The sequence below is a fragment of the Phascolarctos cinereus genome, unplaced genomic scaffold (assembly GCF_003287225.1).
Source record: "Phascolarctos cinereus isolate Bilbo 61053 unplaced genomic scaffold, phaCin_HiC Scaffold_2;HRSCAF=192, whole genome shotgun sequence".
Taxonomy (NCBI): domain Eukaryota; kingdom Metazoa; phylum Chordata; class Mammalia; order Diprotodontia; family Phascolarctidae; genus Phascolarctos; species Phascolarctos cinereus.
Window position 1 is genome coordinate 384,845,655 of NW_027555625.1, and position 17,519 is coordinate 384,863,173.

The 17,519-nt window shown below is 40.9% G+C and overlaps 1 protein-coding gene across 1 annotated transcript in view; it reads right to left on the reverse strand.

The window, feature by feature from the left end:
- Positions 1-13,644, reverse strand: part of GLRA1 (glycine receptor alpha 1) — a 53,024-nt gene extending 39,380 nt beyond the window's left edge. Inside the window, exons 1-3 of the mRNA XM_078149198.1 lie at positions 13,631-13,644; positions 13,152-13,282; positions 5,883-5,950 (exon numbers count right to left, since the gene is read on the reverse strand). Coding sequence (XP_078005324.1) covers positions 5,883-5,950; positions 13,152-13,282; positions 13,631-13,644 — 213 coding nt within the window. The remainder of the gene's footprint in view (positions 1-5,882; positions 5,951-13,151; positions 13,283-13,630) is intronic.
- Between the last annotated feature and the right edge of the window lie 3,875 nt (positions 13,645-17,519).

Below are 17,519 nucleotides of genomic sequence, written 5' to 3' on the forward strand. Positions count from 1 at the left end.
TCACACAATGAAACTGGAAGAATTGGCATTTGAATCCGTCTTCTGACTCCAACTTCAGTACTCTATTATCTCACGCTGTCTCTGAATATGTCCTTGTAATATTCAATTTGACAAATATATATTAATTGCCCGCTATCTGCAGAGAATAGTGTTAGGTGTTAATGTAGATAAAAGGTTTAGGCGAGACATAGCCCCTGACTTAATGGAGTTCTCAATCTAGTAAAGGGATATAATACATTCATAGATGCATAGATACATACATACAAATTGCTAGAATACAAAATTATACATGAAGAAGTGCTTAAGACAAGTGTAGACAAAGAGCTGTGTGAGAAGGGAACACCTATTATCACAGAATCATTGAATCTCAGAGCTAGAGGTGACCTTTGAGGTTGTCTAGTCTGAAGCCTACTTGGAGCTTATGATACATGATTAGCAAAGTGTGTATTTAAAGAATGAATGAATGAATGAATGAATGAATGAGCAAATCCATCTTTACAGTTGATTGGCATCCATGTTTCCCAATTAATGAATTAAAACACTAAAATACATTACACTTTCTGGTTGGGTGCTCAGTCTCTTCATGTAGTAGCTGTTTTGCAGACCTGGAAGGATCAGTGTTTATATACCCAGAAGGAGGGATTTGGGTAGCTGGTCAAATTCTTTCCATATTACAAACTCAGCCAGAATCCTGCAAATCATCCTGAGCCCCTCTGTGGCCAATTTGAAATGTGGGAAAAAGACATGTTGTGTTTGTGCCTTCCATGATCTCCAAAGCTAGTTGCTAGATGTCCACAATGGAGCTTGGTGAAGGAGCCTTTTCCAGTCTAGAAGGACCTGTGGCTAGGTGGTCCATTGGTTAGAGACAGGGCAGAATGAGGCCAAGTTTATAGGTTTTATCCATAGTTGGGCTAGTTAACTTCGCTATATTTGCTAGCTGCAGATTATACCTCTGCACACCTGCATCACCCTTGCATCTCACACAGAATCATAGAACTATAGACTGGATCAAGGCTGGAGGGGGTTTAGAAAGCATCTGTCCTAAGCCCTACCTAAGTCAGAAGTACCTCTATAATATCTTTGACAAATGGTAACCGAGTATCTGCTTGAACAGCTAGCTACAGTAATGGAGGCTCCCTTGAAGGCTGCATTTTGGACAGCTCTTAACGTTCTGAAGATTTTCCTCCCAGCAAGCCAGCGTTTATTACTCCTAGTTCTGCATTTTAGGGGCAAAGTAAAAGAAGTCTAATTCCTTTTTCATATGATTTCTAAACTAACTCTGCATAAAAGGGAAGTCTATAGGTGAGAATAACCCTGTACCCTCCACGTGTAGGAAAGTGTGGGAATTTCAGTGGGGCCCAGATATCCAGGAACTGGCTTTCAGCCCTTCCCCCAGCCCTCAGATTTCAGTCAGCTGCTGCCAGTCCTTAGGCATCTGACAAATAACCCTTTCCTCCAGATAGACCCTACCCCCTTAACCAAGAGCCCTTATAGAACTTGATCCTAGGGAATGGGGAAAGAGATTCCAGGGGCAGGATAGGAAGGAAAAAGAAGAAACAGGCAGGTGTCTAAAAACTAATTGGAGGGACAAAAAACATGAAATAACAAGAACAATGACAGGTATCATGTTAATGGGAGGCAGGGGGTGGTGGCGGCAGCAAAATGATATATTGACTATTATAAGCTTGACTCCTGAGGGTGCCAAGAGTAGGGGAGTAGTCAAGGTGGGGCATGTTTATCCCAAGAAGCCTTCTTAGAGGAGGTGAACCATGTCTGAAATTTATGAATAGAGAGGAAAGGGGTTCTTATGTATAATAAAATCACGGTATTTTGGAGCTGAAAGGGACCTTAGAGAGGATTCACTTGAACCCCTTTATTTTATAGAAGAAGAAGAAGAAGAAGAAGAAGAAGAAGAAGAAGAAGAAGAAGAAGAAGAAGAAGAAGAAGAAGAAGAAGAAGAAGAAACACATAAAAGCAAGTGACTTTCCCAAGGTCAAACAGTGAACTCTAACTCCAACAGAGTTAGAACCCAGGTCTCCTTTTTTCTTGTCAGTCCTGCATGCCATATGATGTTGCATACTGTCTTACATATGAGTTACAACAGACAAATTATCAGAGAGAGAAAGAAGGCTTTCAAACTCACTCTTCCCATAAAATAGAAGACCCCTCTCTCCACCGGATTGTCTTTAATGAATGCAGAGAAAACCACAGCACCTCCAGAGAGCTGATCATCTTCAATTTCTCTGTCTTAAGATGGTTAAGCTTTTTTTTGCTGGGCATGGCCTCCTTTGTGCCCCTCATAAATTGGTTCTATCTGTTATCAATATTTCCTAATTTCCCCTGAAGAGGTTCCGAGTCTTGTACAATAATGTGCAATTTCCATTTTTAATAACATTTCAGCTATTGGGAATGACTGTCTTGCCCTCGCTATTATGTACATTTCAGAGATAATCTCTCTCCATCCCCAGATTCTTCTTGTTTCTCTTTGTTATTCAGTGAACTACCTCTTTCCTGGAGGTTTCTACTCAATAGGAGAGAAAAGGAAGGAGAGGGCAGGATGGGACTCAGAGCTATACTCACATATCAGTCCAGTCAAACTACGCCTGGGGCTGGTTTTCATCAGGGGCTGCCCCCCCCCCCGCCCCCCCCTCCCCAAGTCTTGAACAATTTGAACCAACCCTTTCTACCTCCTGCGGGAACACAAACAGAAGAATCCCCAGCAGGGGTTCTTTCTTTTTCCAGGACACAAAGGATTAACCTCCTTTCCTAAAGAGAAGCCCACAATTAGATCCCGGTCTAACTAAAAGCAGTTAAATGTCCCAGTGGGTAGAGCATTGGGCATAGAGTCAGGAAGACCTGAGTTCAAATCTAGCCTATATGGGTGCATTGCCTTTCTTTCTCCCTGACCCATGGATGATCCAGGGGCAGAGCCCCTAGAAGCACCCATAAGCTCCCTCACTTTATCTACACACAGAAGTAGAACTCTGCCATCAATCCCCAATAAAGCTGGGAGACCTGAATCAGTCTGGGGAATCCCTCGCCGTGTCAATTTGTTGAACTATTGGCTATAGTTTGTTGAATTGTTAACTGTATATAGATAGGGTAGCCCTTCAGTGGTATTATTCTCGGATGGGGGCTGGGACTTCTGTCTGGGTGTGGCTCCGAATGTGAATGAATGAAAAAAGATTGACTAAGTGCTTTCTATGAGCCAAGTGCCAAATGCTGGGGACACAAATAGAAAAGCAAGAGGATTCCTGTTTTTAATAGCTCACATTCTGCTGGGGCAAACAAAGCACATAGGAAGTTTCAGCTTCACCTCAGATGGAAAGACCCTGTGGTCTTGCAGCACAAGGCTCATGGCAATGCATCATCTTTAGTGTCATTTCCATTACTAAACTATATCCATTTCTGAGGTTCAGCCATTTGGTTGTGCCAAGGCCTTGGCTGGTGTGAGCTTCCTTTCAGACTTTGTGGCTTCTGAGGAGTTGGGAGATGCAGCATCCGCAGAAGCAGTTGCCATGTTCATCTGAAAAAGAGTTGTTCCCCTAGTCAAGAGTTCTTGGCCTGGGGTACGTGATCTTGTTTTTTCTTTGTAAGATAAATTTTGATAACTATTTCAATTGAATTGGTTTCTTTTGTAATCCTATATATTTTATTTTATGCATTCAAAACGTTATTTTGAGAAGGAGTCCAGAGGCTTCTGGACTGTCACTCTCAAATGTTCAAGAAACCTCTGGCTTAGCTGATTTCTGTGGGATTGGATTGGGAGCAGGACCAGTGGTGTAGGGGAGCTGCCGTTCTTGTGCTTCTTGGGCTTGCTTGCCCGTTGGTAGCAGTTGATGAACAGTTGGCATTGGTGGCAGGGATGGTGGGTCCCTTCTCCCCAGGAGTTGCTCCCCTGGATGATAGCTTTCATTGTCTGGAAGCAAGGTTGGTGACCTGGGTGGGGACCACTGAGGTACAGGAAGGTGTTTACAAGCTGTCCATGTTCCTGAGTCAGATTATCTGCTAAATAATTACTAGTAGCAGAACAGTTAGGAAGGCTCTGGGCTCTTCAGAACTCTACCCAAAAGCAGTGTCAGAAATAGAGGATGTCCCAAAGGTCTTAGTCCAGTTTTAAACTTTAAGAGCTTAAATTATTAGAGGGGAGACGTGATAGCTTGAAACTGCGTTAAGACTTTTGGGACACCCTACACTGAGTCTCTCATCTAGCTCTGATGGGAACACTAAAGAAACTTGCTTCTTTGCATATGGGCACAGCTATTCAAATATAGTTTGAGAGAGACAAAATCATTTCCTGAAGGTAGGGGTTTGTTGTTAATAATAATAGCTAGTATTTATATAGTGCTTTACAAATATTAACCCATTTTATCTTTACTACAACCTTGAGAGGTAGGTGCTTTTACCCCCATTTTATAGATGAGGAAACTGAGGCAAGCAAGAGGTTAAGTGACTTGTTCAGGGTCATTAGCTAGTGTTAGGCTAGATTTGAATTTTGATCTTCCTGATTCCAGGTCCATCACCCTATTCACAGCACTACCTAGCTGCCTCAATGTTGTTATTCTTTTGTTTGGAATCCCCAGCACCTAACAGAAGGCCTTGCACTTGATAGAAGGGACTTAATAACCACTTGTTGGATTGGGTTGAGAAGAAGGCTATGAGGACTGAAATCATCATCTTCACTCTGATTCGGCTAAGCTATGCTGAACAAGCCAGTGCCCTCATTAGAAGAGACTTATGAGACATTCAGGTTCTAAGAAATTTACTTTCTTGTTTAGAAAAGGCAAAAGAGTAAGTTCTCACTAGAGCAGAGTTTGTTTAAATGGCCTGAATTTTTTCCTTGAAGTCGGACATTCAGAGACAGGACAATTTGTAAGCAGACTGATTTTTGCATATGGGCTGTGCCATTAGAATAGCTTGCTGATTCAGCAATGTCTGTGTGTTGGGGGGGGGGTGTGAGTAGGGAAGGCATGATGGTGAATTGGTTGTTTCCAACCCTGATTCGGGCTTGTCTCTAACACTAGAATCATGGACTGGAACCATTGACAATTTGCAGCTACTTCAATAATTGCTTGGATCAATAGTTCATCACTGCAGCTCCATGCTCAACTTAGAAATTTCAAAGAAACAGGATATTTCTATCAATGTAGCTGAATATTGTATTACCTTATTGAACTTTCAGTCCAGCTTCCTGGCCATAAGGTCATAGGATTTAGAGAGGTTTACAGAGTCAGAAATTGAGTCTTAGAGAGAAAAAAGGACTTGCCCAGGGCCACACAGAGAGTGAGTAGCAAACCAAGGATTTGTACTTAGATCTGCTGACTTTAGATTCAGTATTCTTTCCCTATACCAGGGGTGGCCCTCTGAGTCCTCAAGTTTAGCCGTTTGACTGAATCAGGCCACACTTGAAGACTTAGACATCCACGTGTGGCCTCGAGGCCCCAGGTTCCCCATGCCTGCCCTATACCACGAACTCTTTTTCACAGGAGCAATTATATAGCGATGTCTCTACAATCCCGCACTTTGGCATTTTAATGTTTGAACCACAGTGTAAGATTTTACATTTTCTTCTCCTTAAGTTTGGTAGCTTGACCCATTGTCCCAACTTGTCAAGATCTTGGTGGAGATCTATTTTGTTATTTGGCATATTAGCTATTCCTCCAAGTTTCATCTCTTCCACATAACTGATATACCATCTATCCCTTTATCCAAGTTATCGATGAAAGTGTTGAACAGGTCAAGATCAATATGCAAGCCCTATTGGAGTCCACTCTCCAATAACTTCTGATTCTCTGTTTCCTTTGGGAGACCAAATTGGAGGCTTCATGTTAGTAAGACATACTGCATATATTGGGAAACAGCAAGAACTTTATATAACTCACCATAGTTGTTTCAGCAATGGAGCCAAAACTGTTGATGAAAATGTTGCAGCTCACATTGACTGGGGGACCTGAAAGGCAAGAAAGATAGAAGTTAATGTTACACCCCAGGGTTGCCAGCCCAAACAATGACTCCACAACCTCCTGAAGCTGCAGGGCAGGGCTCCTTAGCCTAGCAAACAAGGCCTCAAGGACCATGTATCCAGATCCCTAGTCTTATCTTACACTAACAATCTTTAACATTCTATGATCTCTGTTCTAAGGTATCTTCCAGTTTTAAAATTCTCTCTTGTATATTCTACTTTTCATTTTTGACAGTCTATGTTCGATAAGTCATATTCTAGATCAAATTTTTTGTCTTATGGTTTGAGGTCTCTTCCAGAGAGAGTCCCCCTTACGTTATGTGAACTATGACTCTGTGATATTTTTTCTAGCTTATAAGCTCCGTGAAGCCAGGATTTACGTTTTTGTCTTTTATCTCTCACTTCTAAGCCTAGTACTTCGCAATAGAGTAGATACTCATATCATTAAATTGTATTGTTGACCTGTCCTTCAGATTGGGACCTTCTCCTTAGGTGGTCTTGGGATTCCTCTCCTTCTTAACTACCTGCACTTCTTCCCTGCTGCTTTCCTGATGGGCATCATTTTTTTTTCTTTTTCTTCCTGGAGAAAGTACCAGGTAGAGAGTACAGGAGCTAAATTGGGATGTGCATCCATTAACACAAGATGATTCATTACCCCACCATATGGTACCTTCCCCAAACTCCATCAGCGGCTGCCTCCTAATTTGTGGCTGAAATGCAGTCACACTGCAGAATTTGGAGGCCATTTTGGGAATCATGGTGTTCTTCTGCTGAACTTATGAACTGCAGTGGATTGCTTGTGATGAGGTTGATGGGAATTGCCTGAAGAGGAAATGGGGGTGAATCTTAAGGATTGTCAACAAGCCTTCTGTATTCCCTAGAGGTACAGGGGAACAGAGGCTGGGCTAGGAATACGAGAAAAGCCCCTGTTTTAGCTCAAGTATTAGTTAGGGAGATAAAACACACATACTTAAATCAGCAAGCCTTTATTAATTTCTTACTATGTATCAGGTAACATGAAAAGTGCTGAGAATTCAGAGAAAAAGCAAAAAGACTATCTGCCTTAGAGGATCTTACATTCTGAGGAAAACAACAGGTATGGATAGAGGTATGTATAAGATACAGAGTAGATACAAGGTGACTTTCTAGAAGGGAAGGTATTTAGCAACTGGGGTGAAGAGGAGCGGGAAACTCCTCCTGCACAAAGTGCCACTTGAACTGAGTCCTTGAGGAAGTCAGGTGTTCTAAGAAGTAGATGTGAGTAGAGCTTTCAAAGCATGGTGGGAAGCCAGTGCAAAGTAATGAAGATGGGAGATGGAGGAAGCATCTTGTGTGAGGAATAGCAACAACGTTACTACCATGGGACTGTAGGTTGTAGAGAGGGGAGTAATGTGTAAGAAGCCTAAAAAGAGAGGAAGGGGCCAGACTGTGAAAAACTTTAAATGACAGATTTATGTATGGGAAAGAAAGCCAGTAAATCAACCCCATGGGGAGGTACAGTTCATTGAAATAAATCTGAAATTAAATTATACCAAAGAAAATTATAAACTGTCAGCCTTTGGCCAAGGGATAATGTATAGATTTCATTAAAAATTAAAGTTTAATTTTGCTTCTGTATATGCATTTGTGCTAGGGTGGGGTGCCTGGGTCTGAAAGGCTTTCTAAAGGGCTGCCAGGATCTGTAGGAGCTACACACTTCCTCTCACCTGGCCTGCCTCAATGAATTGAAGCTGATCAGTGATTAATCGTTCCGTGGAATTTTCAACCTCCCATCCTGTGCTAATCAGAGAATGGCACCAAGAGTTCAGGGTCAAGAGCTGGGTGATGGAGAGAGTAGAGAGAGTAGAGAGAGCAGTGGGCCAACATCAAGGGTTGAGAAGACACAGCCAGCATCTACAGAAGATCATAGCATTTTAGAGCAAAAGGAATCTTAAAGTATAGCATGTTAGAGCAAAAAGGGACCATAAAGAGTGCATAAAGAGTGCCAGAGCTAGAAGGGACCGTAGAATGTAGAATGTCAGAACTGGGAGGACACTTCTAACTCAGAATGTAAGAACTAGAAGGAACCCAAGAACATGGACTAGCAAGATTTAGATATCTGTTCCCTGTAACCCTCATTTTACACTTGAGGAAACAGTCAGAGAAGTGACTTGACTTGCCCAAGGTCTCACAACACTAGTGTTGAGGCCAGAACTTGAACCCAGGTCTCCTAACTTGTTCCACTAAAATGAGCTGCCTCCCTTAGATCTGACTATCACTTGAAGTGTACTATGTAGACAGGACATTTCTGGAAAGTCTTGGAGAATGATGAGAGAGAGAGAGAGAGAGAGAGAGAGAGAGAGAGAGAGAGAGAGAGAGAGAGAGAGAGAGAGAGAGAGAGAGAGAGAGAGAGAGAGAGGCGAGCAAATATTAGGAAAGCTGTTACCAATCAACAAACCTTGGGGCCAGGTCTTGGGCTAGAGCCAAGAGAAAAACCAAGGAAGGTGCCTGGAATCCCAAATCAATTAGGCAGGTTTAGAGAAGCAGTCCTTTTCAGAGAAGCATTTCTTAAGCTGAATATAGGGAATGCTATAACTAGCTTGGTTGGGGGTTCGGCTGTTGGGGGAGGAGAACACATCATTACAAAGACATGGGAGAGGTCAAGGCTGCTGGGCTCTGCACAGCTGTTTGTCAATGGCTGCAGCAAAATCTATATCCTGGCCTTCTTTGCCTCTCCTAGATTTGCTACAGACCCCAGAGGGAGACAACCCGTTATGGGCCTTATAAAACATTTTGGTGGTGATGTAGGGCCTGGTGGTGAGACAGAAGTAGAATATGGTTCAGTAATCTCCATGCTCTGATGTTTATGGACATGTAAAAACTGGAAGGGACTTTAGGGATGACCAAATACAGCGTCCCTGTCCTTCATTTTTAGGCTCAGGGAAGGGGAGTACCCAAAGCCATCTATTGCTGTTGTTCATCCCTTGTTATTGAAGAGGACCAATAACATGGCAGGTGACGGCTTGACTTGCTAGTGAATTGGATTTAAATGAAGCAGAGTTACACAAAGTCATAAGCTTCACTCTCTGTTTCTGAGTCATTGAAGTCCAGTAGCAGGACAAAAGTCAAGATGACTGGTGATGGCCTGGCATGCGATGAATGACCTTGACATCTTTGATGTCTGACCAAGTTGTAAGTACTATACAGTGCCTGCTTCAGCTGCCTTCATGGTTGTTGGAACAATTGCTCTCATCTGCCCATTCTGCTGGGAGAAGTCATCATATATTTGGGGTAGACATCCCCCTAACTCACCGACAAGTTTGAGTTCAGTCACCCTCAACCTGGTTTAACCTGTCTACCTAGGTGGTTTTACTGGAGGATGGCCATTGCCTGTAAAACTCTTCTTGGAGCCACAGGTGAGAGTTGGGTGGCAGGCAGACACCAAAGGTGGATGGGCAGCCCTGAAAAGGGTTTGGCAAGTCCTCACACCAGAGGTGCTAGTCCTTCTGAATACCCCATACACCCCCAAAGCCATCAAATGAGTTAGTGGTGAAGTTGGGGACAAAATCTCAAATTTCTTGATTCTTAGTTAAGGGCTCTTTCCATGACACAACACAGCATTAAGTGAAGCATGGTCCCCATCCCAACCTGCCTTCCAACTACTTCATCTCCTAGAATCAGACTCTTTAAGCCAGAAGGAAGCCCAGAAGACATTAGTTCAATCTATCACTCCATGCTATAATTTCCTCTACCTCTTTCCTCACTGGTAGCTATCCAACCTGTGGTTAAACATGTCCACCAAGGTGGGATCCCAATACCTCCAGAGATAGTTGATAGAACAGAAGATTTAACTGTTAGGAAGAATTCTTTATATTAAAGTCTGTGAGGTGTAGAGGGGGAGAATATCTGTCCCCTTGACTCCTGAACCCCCTCCCCCATCATTTCCCTGGTCTCCTTGACAGAATGAACCTGTGGTATTCAGTATGTACCAAAGATTTAGCCTAGCTTCTGGACACCATCATGGGCTTGAGTAGGTGCCAAGAATGAGGGTTTCCATTTTATTGGCTTTAAGAAAGAGAGACCTGCTGCATCATCCCATCTGCTACTTCAAGCTATTTAAATTAGGCTCTACCCTATGGTTCCCTTCTCACTGGAGCAAACAGACTTGGAATCAGAAGCCCTGACTTTGAGTCCTGCCTCCAGCAATGTATAAAACCCAAAGGAATAAATGTCTAATGGTACAATTTCAGACACTACCAGGGATAGTTTGGGGCAAAGGGGCATTTCAGAAGCCCTTGAATCACTCCCTTGATAGGCATATGACCTGTCCTGGCATCACGGAAGGAGTTTCTAGGGAAAGGCATCATACGAATTCAAGGTTAAAAGAAACTGATTCTTTTGAGCTCCCTTTCTCCTTTTAGCCTGTCTCTTAGAGACATTCCATAGATTCATAGACTGTCAGAACTAGAAACGACTTTAGAATGTAGAATGTCAAATTCAAAAAGCCCCTTAGAGGTCATTTAATACACCCCCCCCCCTTTTTTTTTTTACAGAAGTCTGGAGAAAGGAAATGGCTTGTTCAAGGTCACACATAAAGTAAGAAGCAGAATCAGGATTCAAACTCAGGTCTCCTGACTCTAGATATAGTACTTTCCCCTCTATACTATGCCAAAGACCAGAGACAGAAGGAAGTTAAAAAAGGCAGGTCTGAATAGTACCTTACAACCTAGCACATAGATTGTCAGGGCTGGAAAGGACTTTAGAACATTGAATATTTGACAGATTATTAAATATGGAGTCTGGACACCTAAGAGGCCTTCTTATCTATATTTCCCCTTTGCTCCAATCCATCCTTAATACTAATATCAGACTAATATTGCTTTTATCTTCATTTATTTGTGTCATTCCTCAGCTCAAATATCTTCAACTGCCTATTTCCTTCTTCAATGGACATGTAATATCATTGACTCAGTGAGTATTTCTACCAGCTGAACAAATTACAGTCCATCCATGCCTTCCATTCTGTGTAGTTCTTACCCATATTCTCTTATCAGTCCTCCACAGAAGGTCTACCCAATGTACCGAAGCCTTTTCTTTAGGATCTTTCTATATTTTATGGGTGCCTGTTTTTCTCAACATGTGACCAGTCCACCTCTTTTTCTAATCCTACATTTTCTTCCTGATGATATCTCTTTAAAGCATTTCTTGCACAGGGGAAATATATTGCCCATATTTGTGCCCACCGTGAATCTTTCTATTGTCATTTGGGTCATTCACAATTGATTTACTAATTCAATGGATTTGCCATTCAACTGTATATTCGTCTCATTTTCATCCATTTGGTTTCTCCCACATGGATTGTTAGGTCTATCTCCTGATTAATTTTGGGTCTTATTGGTGAGGCCTGTAATATCTGATGCTTAATATAATCAATACAATATTATCTAATAAAAGAGAAACCAGAAAACCTCAGTGTTTCTAGGAAGTCTTTTTCCATTAGAACCTTAGGAACCTAAATTTAGAGCTAGAGGACAGTTCTTAGAGGTCATTCTCCAGTTTTATAGATGAGGAAAGATTAAGTGATTTCCCTGAGGTGGTACAGATATACAGATGATAAGTAGCAAAGTCAGGATGGTCCTTTAACTCCAAATCCAGTTTTTTTCTTTCTCTCCTTTGCGTGTGTGTGTGTGTGTGTGTGTGTGTGTGTGTGTGTTGTGTGTGTGTGGCACAGGTATTATAGTGCTCTAACTCTGAAGTCTAAAAATATAGGACCTGAGGCTTACTACCTGTGTGACCATAGGCGGGTCACATAACCTCTTTGGGCCTCAGTTTTTTAATCTGTAAAATGAGTGGTTTGGACTGGAGAGGGTCCAGCCTCTAGTTGACCCCAGAATGGCCCTAGAGGTCTTTTCTAGCTCCAAGTCTATGAAGCTATGATACAATGATGATCTTTTGTTTATATTACTGTTGCTTCCCAGTTACCCTCCCCACCAATAGAGCCTCCCCTATAACATAGAAGTATAGTATATAGTTAATCATATATAAGTATAATAAAACAAATCAATGCATTGTCCAAAGCATGCTCCATTCTGCACCAACAGTCCACCACCTTTCTGGTGAGAGTTAGGAGGCATGTTTCACATCAGTCCTCTGAAATCACTATTAGTCTCCAGTGCTCTCCATTTGCACCATGCTGCTTCAATGAGAGTGGTGAACATTTTTAGTGAGCATACATCTCTATGGTTTATGCCTAGAATGATGTATATACTCAGAGGGTCATTGAACAAGATTTGTAGTGATAGGGATCTTCCATTATCAAGGAATTCTCATTGTCAATCAAACAAAATTCAAACTATTTTGTCTGACATTCAAGGCTCTCTATAAGCCAGTTCCATCTTTGAATTCTGTCTTAATCTTCTGTTGCTTTTCTTCATGCCATCTATGCTCCAGCCAAACCATATTATTTTTGGTTCCCCAAAACACATTCTGGTTGTCCCTGCCCCTTTGCCTTTGTTCATGTTTTTCCCTTTGGCAGGTATTTCCCTTTTCCTCTTTACCTGCTGAGTTTTCACTCATTCTTTAAATGCCACCTCCTCCGTGGAGTCCTCCCTAATCCCTCAGTTGGTAAAGATCTTTTCCCTATTCAGATTTTATATAGCACATTGTGTTGTGCATCTCTAATGCACTTAATTATACAATGTTTTTATTACACTTTTTTTGAGTTTGTGTTTTTTCTCCAATATCAACATGAGGAAAGAGATGATGTCTCGTTTAAAATTTGATCTCCTTTGGCACCTAACACAGTGCCCTCTTCACATAGTAGGCATTTAAGTATTTATTTAAAGTTTGAATGAATGAACATAGACTGTTAAGGCTGTAAGTGATATTAACAAATAGAACATGGAATGTTAGCGTTGGAGGGGACGTTAAAAAATAGAATACAGGACATAGAGTTTTAGAACTTGAAGGAACTTTAGAAAATAGACTATCCCAGCTGGAATGGTACTTAGAGAGCATTGGGTTCATCCTCATTTTACAGAAGAGGACACTGAGGCCCAGAGAGGTGAAATGTGCTACAGAAAGCTAGGGTTAAATCTAGGTCTCTTGATTCTAAGTACTGGGCTCTGTCCATTACAACAAAATACTTCAATAAAACAAAAGGGAAAAGGGTAAGGGGGTCAGGAGAAGAAAAAGGGAGGGGATTATGTACCTTTAAAATTAGGTCTGATCCTGGCATCATATCCTGAGGTTCTCCCCATCAGTTTATCCAGAAAATCCGAGGGAGACATAGGCTTGGGTGCGGAACGGGCTGCAGCCTCAGCTTCCTTGGAAGCAGCCAGACTGGGGGAGGAGAAAAGAAAAGAAAGATTAGTTACCAATGTGCCCCCACTATGTTAGGGGTGATTCCCTAGAGGCCTATTCCACAGCTGAGAGATGTGACACATACTTCTCCGGCTTCTTAATAAGGAAAGCCCCAGCTAAATTGTTTACCCAGCCCAAACATCACCCCGCGGAAGGTCCCGGCAGCTGGCCAAGTGCTTGAGAGATGATGATCGGAAAGAAGCTGCCGACTAATTTAGGGACAGATCCCTGGGGTCTGGAGGAATCACAGCTGTGATCTTGGCTCCTAAATCCCCATGGAGGCTGTGCTTGGAAAACTAACCTTCTGCCCACCAGATTTCTAGTTACCTGGCTCTCTCCATGTGCTCTCCTCCCTTTTGTATTCCAGACATCAAGGTTTACTGTTTAACTACCTTGGTCTAGCTAAAGTCTCACTTCTATGTACTCTCATGAGTACTCCTCCTTCCCTACTATCAAAGTACATACACAGCAACATACACACACACACACACACACACACACCCCAACAATATATACATACATACATAGACACAGATCTTCATGAAAATATACCCACTGACCCTCATATAGATAGATACACTCAGAGACATATAGTTTATATATCTACTACACATACATATATATGACTATATATACTATAAATACACATATATACATAACAACCTACACCATGAAAATAAGCATAAACTCAGGCACACAGACATACATGGACACATGGATACACACATATGCTTGCACCCATGCACACGCATAGATACACAGGAATAAACATAGGTATACAAACATACACAAATACATGCATATACAGACACATACATATCTACATATACCAACAGATACACAATTATATACTCCCAACACAGTCCTTAGACATACATTCATATCCATATATATCTCTCCACACTTGCACAAATATACACATACATATATCTAGGCAGACATTTTTATACCCTCATAAAATACCTATAGTCACAGCAAAACATATAGCTAAATACCACAAAAGTAATCCTGATTAAAACATACTCCTAATATGTTACTTATACACATGTTTGTGTATTGTATTAATGTATATACATGAGAAGTAAACAGTAAGGTAAGAAGATGATGTCTGAGGATGGAATTTGGTTCCTGGACCATGGTTGGACCACAGGAATGTCAAGCTTCTGGCTAGGGATGGAGCATGCCTAGTAAAGGTGAGTAAGAATATATTTGCCTGTAACCCTGAAAATCCAAGAAAAAGGGCTTTAAATTCAAAAAGGAGGAAGAAGAAGAATGATTTTGTATATCCACTGAGCTAGATATAAAAGAGGGTGGCTACAATGTAGGAAAAAGAATAGCATTAGAGATGCCCAGAAATTCACAGGAAACAAAAGCCAAGGAAGGAACCTGAAATAAAACTTTTGTCCTTGTATGTCTATGCGCAAATATACAAAGTATGGATAACAAGCAAGGAAAATGAGAGTTTCAAATACAAATAGGCAAATTTAACTTGATTGGGTGAGATCTATAACTGGAATGTGACTCTGGAAAGATCTGCTTTATTCAAAAGGAACAGGGTATGGGCATATACCAAGAAGGCCAAAGACAAAAAGAAATGGCCCACATATATCCAAATATTCATGTTTGTGGTATCAAAAAACCGTGAGCAACACGGATGCCTGTCGAATGGAAAATGGCTGAACAAATCATGGTATAAGAATGTAATAGAATATTGTTGCTCTCTAAGAAATGACACATGCGAGTAATTTAGAAAAAATATGTGAAGACTTGTATGAACTAATGTAGAGTGAAGTAATAGGAAAACGGAAAATAGGTCTATACAATACAGTAGGATAAATGAAAAGAATGACACAACAAAGCCGAATGTTGGGTAACTAGAGTTATCAATTTTGTCCCCAGAGAAGAGATGAGGAAATACACTTCTCTCCTTTTGTCAGAGAGGTGGGGGTCTGTGGAATGTGGCATATGCTGTCAGATGAAGTTACTTTGGCTATTGATTTTTGAACAGGTGTTTTCATTTGCCACAAGAAATGCTTGGGAGAAGGGATTGATATATATATGAAAATAGCTCTGATATAAAAATCAAAGACATCAATAAAACTTAAAAAAAAAAAGAAAACCCAAACTCTCAAGGAACAAGATAGGATAAATGTGTGTGTGTGTGTGTGTGTGTGTGTGTGTGTGTGAATGTGTATAGAAGCATTATAAATTAAGAACATGTTTTCATTTGGGGAGCTCTGGGAACTGGGGGATATGGGTTTGCAGGTGTGTGTAGTATGGAACATGGCGGTGAGAATTCAGAAGGTTAAAGGAAGAAGAAATAAAACTGAAACAATATTACAGACCAGCTATACAGAAAGAAGAAGTAGTGGGTACTCCATGAGACAGATCATAAGCTTGGCACAGAGACACGACATACTGATAAGGGACTTCTATTATTGGGATATCTTGCTGGGGCTTACTTTCTCTTTTCCAAAAACAGAGCTGCTAATAACTTCTTGGCTTGTTTCACTCATGGTATGAAGTTAACAGAACAATAATAATTTATACCATGACTCCCACAATAATGTGAGGGGAACTGATTCTGAAAGACCTCAGTACTCTGATCAGAGCAACAACCAATCACCGTGTCAAATGAATGAAGATGAAGCACACCTTCTGTCCCTTGGCAGAGAGGCGAAGAACTAGAGGCATGGAACAATAGATACATTCTCAGATAGGGCCAATGTGTTGGTCTGTTTTGCCTGACTACATATTGTTGTTATAAGAAAGCACTTCTACTGAATGAGGGGGGAGGGGAAAGTGGCTTGGTGAACAGTAACAGGGAAAAAAAGAAAAAAAAAGTTATGTTATTTTATTCATTAAAATTAATTAAACTCTAAATGGTCACTAAACAAGTTCACTTTGTTGTATTGGTATTCAATATTAAGCTTTCAATAAAACATTTAAGTAAAACATGGCTTGACTTTTTTTTTTTAAAGAGAAAGTTATTTTAAAAGATATCCTTCAAAAAATAGAAACACTGATGAAGGGAACTTATTTGCTGGATGTGGTCTTCACCAATAAGAAAGAAACTGGTTTTTATAGTAGGAATTATGCGAATATGGGGGGAGGTGACCACTCTATCTTGGAATTTATGATAGTGAAGGAGAGGGAAATTGGGTACAGCCTGATATGAAGCCTAGATTTTGTGAAAGCTGATTTCAAAGAGTTTATAGTAAGGAGAGATAAAATCCAATAGATTAAAATTCTACGAGAGAAGTCATTCCAGGAGGATTTTGAAGCCCTCAAGAATAAAAATTTTGAAGAAACAAAGTAAAAATTCTGATGAGGAAAAAAAGGAAAAGTTGTTTAAAGAGTTTGATATGGATGAATAAAGAGCTCATTGACAGGGGCAGCTAGGTGTTGTAGTGGATAGAGCTCCGGCCTTGGGGGCAGGAGGACCTGAGTTCAAATCTGGTCTTAGACACTTGACACTTATTAGCTGTGTGACCCTGGGCAAGTCATTTAACCTCGATTGCCTCACCAACAAGGAAAAAAAAAGTTGACCAATTTAGAATTTAAGGACATGTATAGAAGATAAAAGTAAGCAGAGGTAACAGAGAATGAATACAAATAGTATGGCACAATGCTAAACGAATATTTTCAGGACACTAAAGCTAATCATAAACTAAAATTGGTGAGAAAAGGTAAGGACAACAAGGAAGGTTTTCTCCTTAAAAACTGACATTGGGGAAAAGAAGAGGGTCAAAAAGAGGTGGGATTGCTGCCCTGGTAGAATGGGATGATGATAATGGATGATGGAAAGGAGACAAATCTACTCATCTCCTATTTTTTTTTTCCACCTGTGGGGGATTGATTCCCCAAATTAGTAATGAACTCAAGTCACTAGGCCCAGATGGACTACATTCCAGGGAACTGAAAGAACAGGCAGTTGTGATTATTGAGTCATGATCAGTGATCTTTGAAAGACTGTGGCAAGTGGCCTAGATAATGAAGTACTTAAAAAAGGGGCAAAATTCTGATTTTCAAAAAAAGAGAAGAGAATGGAGTCTGCAAATTATAGGCCAGACAACTTGGCTTTAATTCCTGGCAAAATTCTAGAATGTCTTATTAAAGGGTTAGTCAGTGAACATCTAGAAAAGGAAGCAGTGATCATCATAAAGATCCAGAATGGCTTATCCAGAACAGGTCATGCCAGATTAATTTAATTTCT